Source organism: Corvus brachyrhynchos, unplaced genomic scaffold (genome assembly GCF_000691975.1).
Source record: "Corvus brachyrhynchos isolate BGI_N302 unplaced genomic scaffold, ASM69197v1 scaffold5, whole genome shotgun sequence".
In the NCBI taxonomy this organism is placed as follows: domain Eukaryota; kingdom Metazoa; phylum Chordata; class Aves; order Passeriformes; family Corvidae; genus Corvus; species Corvus brachyrhynchos.
Genome location: NW_008238321.1, coordinates 5,019,471 through 5,026,533, shown reverse-complemented (window position 1 = coordinate 5,026,533; position 7,063 = coordinate 5,019,471). Strand labels below are relative to the sequence as shown.

The 7,063-nt window shown below is 61.0% G+C and overlaps 1 protein-coding gene across 1 annotated transcript; it reads left to right on the top strand.

The window, feature by feature from the left end:
* On the top strand, positions 1-5,772 carry AQP8 (aquaporin 8). Its single transcript, XM_008633576.2, has 5 exons — positions 1-254; positions 2,199-2,325; positions 2,891-3,108; positions 4,289-4,423; positions 4,766-5,772. The coding sequence occupies exons 1-5, from the start codon at positions 1-3 to the stop codon at positions 4,806-4,808; spliced, it is 777 nt and encodes a 258-aa protein (XP_008631798.2). The 3' UTR covers positions 4,809-5,772.
* The last annotated feature ends 1,291 nt before the right edge of the window (positions 5,773-7,063 follow it).

Here is a 7,063-nt window from a genome sequence, read left to right as displayed (position 1 = left end):
ATGGCTGGTGCCGGGCGCGGTCCCTGCCCGGTGCAGGACATGATGGACATCGAGGTCAAGCCCAAGCCCCCGCGGCCGCACTGGTACGAGCGCCACATCCAGCCCTGCGTGGCCGAGCTGCTGGGCAGTGCCCTCTTCATCTTCATTGGCTGCCTGTCCGTGGTGGAGGACCTGGGGGGCACGGGGCGGCTGCAGCCCGCCCTGGCACATGGGCTTGCCCTGGGGGTCACCATCGCCATCCTGGGGGACATCAGGTAAGGGACACCAGCGCCTGGCGCTGCACATGCTCGTGCCTGGACAGGGGAGATGCCCAGGGCGCCCACTCGCTGCCTTCAGGCTCTTCCCTGCCCAGATCCCGGTGCCTGCAGCACCCCTGCCTTGCCATGGAGCCCCTGACTGGCAGTGTGGCCAACTGGGGGGTGATGGTGCCATTTGTGGTGGCATCTTTGGTGGCACCTGTAACACTGTGGGTTTGAGGGTGTTCACCTGGCTTTGGATTGCCATGTTTCAATGTTCAGCCCTTTTAATGAAAATGATCAAGCTGAAACAGGAACATTCTCTTCTGGGAGTTGGAACTAGGAGATATTTAAGGGCCCTTCCAACCCAAACCATTCTATGATTTTATGATTCTCTGGGAAGCTGAGACGATTCCTTTCATAAGGATGTCAGAGCAAAACATTTTAACCCAACAGTCTCCTCCTCTGGGTATTTTCAGGTGAAAAAAAAGCGGTTTCAATTACTCAAAAGCAACATTTAGACAAATGTGCTCATTGAAAAAGATGTTGTTTGGCGCTAAGATGTAGATTTATCCCCAAAGAAGAAGTTGGAACAGTCCCTGGGGAGTTTCATTCCCTTCCCTTGTGTTGGCTCCACACAGCCCAGGGATGGGATTGCTCCAGGCTGTCCCGGGTGGCTTGGGCAGGATCATGGACAAACCCCAGAGTCCAGAGCAATGGGACTGATAATTTATCAGTGCCTGATTAGGAGGGAAAATGGCCCAGGCTGAGGTTTGTGCGTTGGGGACTCCTGACCCGCGGTGCCTGTGCCCAGTCCCTCTTCACCCCAAATCCTGGCATGGTGAAACCAGGGGAGCAGGACAAGGAAATTTATGGTGAGGGGCTGCAGAGGGGTCCTGGGGGTCCCCTATTTATTCTGAAGCCAGGAGGAACCAGATCAGGATCCTGCACAGGGGGATATTTTAGCCTAAAGTCAGATTCACACAGAATCCTGAAATGGTTTGGATTAGAAAGGACCTTAAATCCCACCAAGTCCCACCCCCTGCCCTGTCCCAGGGTGCTCCAAGCCCCATCCAGCCTGGCTTTGGACACTTCCAGGAATCCAGGAGCAGCCACAGCTTCTCTGGGCAACCTGTGCCAGGGCTTCCCCAGCCTCCCAGGGAAGAATTCCTTCCCAATATCCTACCTATCCCGGGAGGGGTTCTCCAGCCAGGCTGCTCCCCCAGGTGGGATTTGTCTGCAGCCAGGTCCTTCCTCAGCCCCCAGGCTCCCTCTAAACCCAGCGTGTTCGCAGTGAAGCCCTGTCCAGCCGAGGCATCATCCCTGAACAATACAACCTCCTGCTCTCCTGGTTGGGCTTAATCCCAGCTAAAGAGCAAGATGTGGTTATCGTTCCCAGACTCTCTGACTCATCACCAGCAATTATCAGGCTGATCAGTTATGAAACCTGTTCATTAGCCTGTGTCTCATGGTAATCAGTTTTAATTAGAGGGTCTCTGCGTCTGTCTTGCTTGTGCTTTTCGAGGTGAAGGATTCAGGTCTGCTACTGAGGGCCCAGCACAACAGGCCTGCTCTGGTCCCTGCCTCCCTGGGGGCTCTGTGTCCTGCCAGGCTGGGAGCCCGACCCACCACAGTTTTCTCTGCAAGAGCTCTGCTGCCCACACCTGCCCTGGCAGTGCTGCAGCAGTTCCTGGAAGCACCTGGGGGGCCTCAGGGATACATCCCCAAGTCCTGTCCCTCAAAGTGCCCCTGCCAGCGCTGCAGGAGGGGCTGGGTGTCCAGCCTGGTGCTGCTGCTGTTGCTGTGAAGAAGTGACTGCAGAGAGAGGAAACAGCTGGATCCTGCTCTCCTGGAGCATGGAAGGACTGGAAAGCATCTGTGGTTCCAGGCCATGGCGAGCCCCTAGGAGGGAACCCCACGCTGGGGGTGAACCCCCTGCTGATGCTCCTCTCTCCTTGGCAGCGGAGGCCACTTCAACCCCGCCGTGTCCCTGGGCGTGTGGCTGGTCGGGGGGCTCAACATGACCATGCTCATCCCTTACTGGCTCTCCCAGCTCTGTGGAGGGATGATCGGAGCTGGCCTGGCAAAGGTACGGACCCGGGGGGGTCTCTCCACCCAGGGCTGGGGCACAGGGACTGCCCCTGCTCTGCCAGAGCTGGCCTGGCCTCCCCAGCCTGCTGCGGCCCCGGGCTCTGGGGCCAGGCTGATTAACCAAAGCTGCCCTCCAGAGGTTTGCTGTGCCACACTCATGAGGCACAGAAGGACTCTCGGTGCCTCTGCAGCACTGCCATGTTCACACACACAGTTCCCCTGCACTCGTTCCCCCAGCACGGCACCCTAAGGGCCATTCAGGTTCGGTGCTGCCCATTCCCGGCACTGCCAGCACCGTGTGCTTTGGCCACCACGACCCCCTGGGCAACCCAGGGAGTCTCACCCCGCCGGGACCGGTGCCTGGTCATTATTCCAGGAGATGCCGAAAGCCTTCTCTAACGAGTCTGTGTTTGCCAGGCACTTGGGGCCGGCTTTCCTCCCGCAAGTGCTGAATTTAGCTCCTCTTTAACCCGCCCGCCGCCCACGCTGCCCCGACAGTGAGCCCATCTGCTGGCACAGGCCACAGTCTGGAGCGTGGTGGGCACCGACGGCTCTCCCCGCAGGCTGTGGCACCGAGCGAGCGTTTCGGGAACGCCAGCGGAGGAGCCTTCGGCGGCGGCATCACGGCTGACGAGCAGATCCCCGGTGTCCTCGTGGGTGAGATTGTCATGAGCTCCTTCCTGCTCCTGGTGGTCTGCATGGGAGCCATCAACGGCAGGACCAGGACCCCGCTGGCCCCGTTCTGCATCGGCCTCACCATCACCGCCAACATCCTGGCAGGGTGAGCTCACCGTCCCCTCTGCCCGTGTCCCCGTGGGACAGACAGTGCCACACAGCGCCGTCACTCCAGGGGCTGCTGTCCCCAGGAGGAGCTCAGGATGGGACCATCGGCTGTGGGATGGAGCTGGTGCTCTGAGCACCCAACATTGGGGTACCCCAAATCCCACCCCAACCAGCTGCACCCTGCACCAGGGAGGACACAGCGCCTGGGTCCTGAGTGGAATGGAATGGGGTGGGATGGGACAGACTGGGATGGGACCTGCCCTCCTGCAGCACAGCACAGGCCCTGCAAGCTGAGCACACCAGGAGGGCCATCAAATGAGCCCAGGAGGCGCTCTGGCAGTTTTGGGAGAGCTGATGGGCTGGTTGCAGGAGCAGCAGGGGCTCAGCCTGGAGCAGGAGCAGCCGCAGGCTCATCTCGGCACGTGGCACCGGAGCCGGTGCAGCCTCCCCGAGCACCCGCCGTGGGTGATAAACCCCGGGCCTGCCCGGGCTGTGTTTGCCATGGGAAACCCTGAGCAAACAGCAGGGGTTTGTGTCCCTTGTGCTCCCGTGGCTGCTGGAAGTTCTGCCAAGCTCAGCCTGGCTCTGGTGCCACCGTGATGGGATAATGAGCACATGCAATTAGGAATTAACATGGAGCTAATGGAGTGTTGGGTTAAAGTAGTGCCCACCCACTCTGGCAGGACCCCGGGCCGTGTTTACACACGGCACAAACCCCTCAGCAAATATTTACCCCTTTAACCTGTAATTGCTCCCGTCCCTCCTGCCCCGCTCCTGTGTGTGACCTGTGTGTGGCATGGAGCCTTCCTTGTGTAAAGCCTGGTTCCTGGTGTGCCCCAGAATAAGTCAGCACTGGCGCCTCCATCCCAGGCTGGGTTTGCCCCAGGAACTCGCCAACCTGTGAATGAAGGCCAGTGCTGGTCAGCAGCTGCTGTTGGGGCCAGGCTGGTCTGAGCTGCTGTGGGAAACCAACCCCCATGGAAAACCATCCTCATCACCGAGCAGCCATGCCAGGATGTGGGCGAGAGTGGTCCAAGCCCACTGCCCACCAGAGCCCTGGGAAGGAGCCCTGGGAGGGGGATGCTGCTGCCCCCACCCCCTTCATTGCCCCGTCCCAGCACTGAGGGGATGCTCCCGTGTCCCGCTATGATGACACAGCCACTCTGTTCCCCTTCCAGGGGTGGCGTGTCAGGAGCCTGCATGAACCCAGCCCGAGCCTTTGGGCCAGCTCTGGTGGCAAACTGCTGGGACTACCACTGGGTGTACTGGGTAGGGCCCATGGTGGCTGCCCTCCTCGTTGGGGTGCTGGTGAGGTACGTGACACCCGCGGTGACACTGGGAGTGGGACCCTGCTGGCTGACCCTCCCTTTGCCCCCTGTGCTGCTGCCCTCCTCCATCGGGCAAGACTCCAAGCAGATGCTTTTGCAGAGAGGTCTCCAAGGGCTGGAGACTCCTTTTCCTTTCTCATTCCCATGAGGACAGGATGAGAGCAAAGATCCAGCCTGTGTCCACATGTGCCTTTGCTTCATCCTTGTCTCATGTGGTGAATCAGCCTCAGGCTGGTGCTGGGCTGGTGCTGTCCCCATGTCCTTGTTGCATCCTTGCCATGGCAGGAATACTGACCCTGAATTTCTGTCTCTTTTACCTCCCCAAAGGCTCCTGATGGGTGACCAGGCCACCCGCCTTCTCCTGAAGTGACACCAGCACAGAGCCCCATCTGTGGGCAGCGGGCGCAGCCCAGCACAGCCAGGATGGAACCTCCTGCCCCTGCTCCTTCCTCTTCATCCTGCCCCCCTTGGCATCTCCCTGGCACCTGTGGGCCGGTCATGGTTCCCCTGCTGCTGGAGGAAGGATGGAAACTTCCCAGCCAAACCACGGTCCCCAGGGCTCTGCCAGCCCCTGCCATGGCATTGGCCCACTGGGAGCATCTCCTGACCAGCACCGGTGTCCAGGGTGCCCCAGGCTCCTCTGGCACTGCCCATGCACAGCGTCCAACCCCCCAGAGCAGTTCTCAGGCATCCACAGAGCCAGGGAGCCCTGTGCCCTCTGCGTGGGCACCACTGCCCCCCACTCAAATTGGCCAGGACAATGCCAAGCAGCTCCCGCCCCATGGATGCTGCCACAGAGGGTGACGGGAGAAGGGACCTTTGGGGACAGTTCTGTGTCTGGCCCTTACAAACATCAGGAGGACAAGGAGGTGAGGCACTCAGCCAGATGCCAGCATGGGTCATCCTTCCCTGCCAGAGGAGGAGTGCTGCAGGCCGGGAGTGAAGGGGGGGCTGCTTGGCAGAGGGGGTGCTGCCAGAGGCAGGAGAGTGAGCAGAAGGAGAGGATGGAGCTGTGTGGGCAGGGGGAGAGGAGCCAGCGCAGCAGCTTTGCGTCAGCCCGGCATCCGTCCCCTCCGGCAGCGCTGCCCTGACTCATCCAAACCTCACCTGGGGGGATTCATGGGGACCGTCCCCCCACGCCCGGGGGCTGGGCTGGCACACGGGTGTCACTTCGAGCATTCCCAGTCCCAGACAGGAACCCCTCGTGTTCCCTGGGTTAAGTTATTCCGAATTTTGTGAAATTTTAACTTGGGAAATGCCTGTTGCTTTCCCAGGTCCCCCAGCAGCGTGGCTCAGAGGTGCCCCTGGGGCAGGGGCTGTGCTGGGAGAGCTGTGTCCCCACACTGGGCTGCCCACCCTGCCCAGCTCCAGGGCACCAGTGCAGGAATGGGGTTGGAAGGCAGGAGGAGGCAGGAGTGGGAAAGGGCCCGGCTCCCCTGAGCGGGGTCAGACCACCCTCCCCGTGCAGGAGCTGTGTGTTGGCTCCGGCTGTGCCCCATCTCCGGTCTGGAGGAACCCCCCGGGTAAGGCAGATGCCTCCTCCCTGTCTCTGCTGGTGGCTCTCGCAGTTGCTGTGACAGGGCAGGTCCCAGCTTTCCGCTGTCCCCGTGGGGCTGACAGGGCACTGCCAATGTCACCTCTCTATTTTCAGCTTGTTTTCTACTTTCCCATGCCGGGAGGTGACCCACGCAGGGGCACAGACACGCACAAAGATGTGCTTTTAGAGAAGGACAATGCTGCAGAAATGCTGGAGTGAGGGAACGCCGGGAATGGAGCATCCATGGCTCGGGGGGTTTGCTGCACCCCTCCCTGGGCAGCTCCCGGGGCCGGGAAGGAGCCGTGAGCCCCGGGAGCACCGTGCGCTCCAGGTGAGCCGGGAACCCGGCAGCTGCTCATTCAGGGAGGACAATGATGCAACCCCCAGAAGGAGGCAAATAGCATGAAGATGTCACTGGGACGGTTGTCATGGCAACGCCACAAAAAATGCCGAACCAAACAGGGAGCAGAATCGCTGTTTCCTCCCCAAAATGAGCCTGTGGGGAGCGGAGGTCGGTGCGACCTGGTGCTGTGGGGACCCCAACGTGTCCCCGCCTCTGCTCGGGGCACAGCTCTCGGTGGGAGCGGGGCTGGGGCCCCGGGCGTGTGACGGGCTCCCACCTTCCCCTTTCGAGAGGATGCTCGGCCCCGCAGGAAACGCGCTTGGCTGCGGCTGCCTCTGCACCGGGCAGCCTCCTGCACCCCGGGTGCTGCCCGCATCCCGGATCCCTCCTGCATCCCAAATCCGTCCGGCACTCCAGCTCCCTCCTGCATCCCAGCTCCATCCTGCATCCCAATTTCCTCCTGCATCCCAGCTCCATCCCACACCCCAGCTCTCTCCTGCACTCCATGTCCCTGCTGCACCCCGGTTTCAAGGCCCCTCTCCCAGCAGGTGCAGGTGAGGGGGGCTCAACAGGTCCCTCCAGGGCAGTGGTGCCATTGGCCACAGTCCCCGGGTGCAGGGGACAGGAGGGGGGACAGCCCGTGCATGGCCTCGTGTGCTGATGTGTTGGGCACATTCAACTTTAATTTGTCAGGGTGACTTTTGATAAAGCATCTGTAACACCACGTTGTTTTTCCTTGAGTATT

Bases quoted from the DNA above. Each gene is read 5' to 3' on its own strand.
- AQP8 (XM_008633576.2), top strand. From the start codon at position 1: ATGGCTGGTGCCGGGCGCGGTCCCTGCCCGGTGCAGGACATGATGGAC. The intron at 2,326-2,890 runs GTACGGACCCGG...CTCTCCCCGCAG, and splicing joins TCGGAGCTGGCCTGGCAAAG to GCTGTGGCACCGAGCGAGCG. The intron at 3,109-4,288 runs GTGAGCTCACCG...TTCCCCTTCCAG, and splicing joins ACCGCCAACATCCTGGCAGG to GGGTGGCGTGTCAGGAGCCT.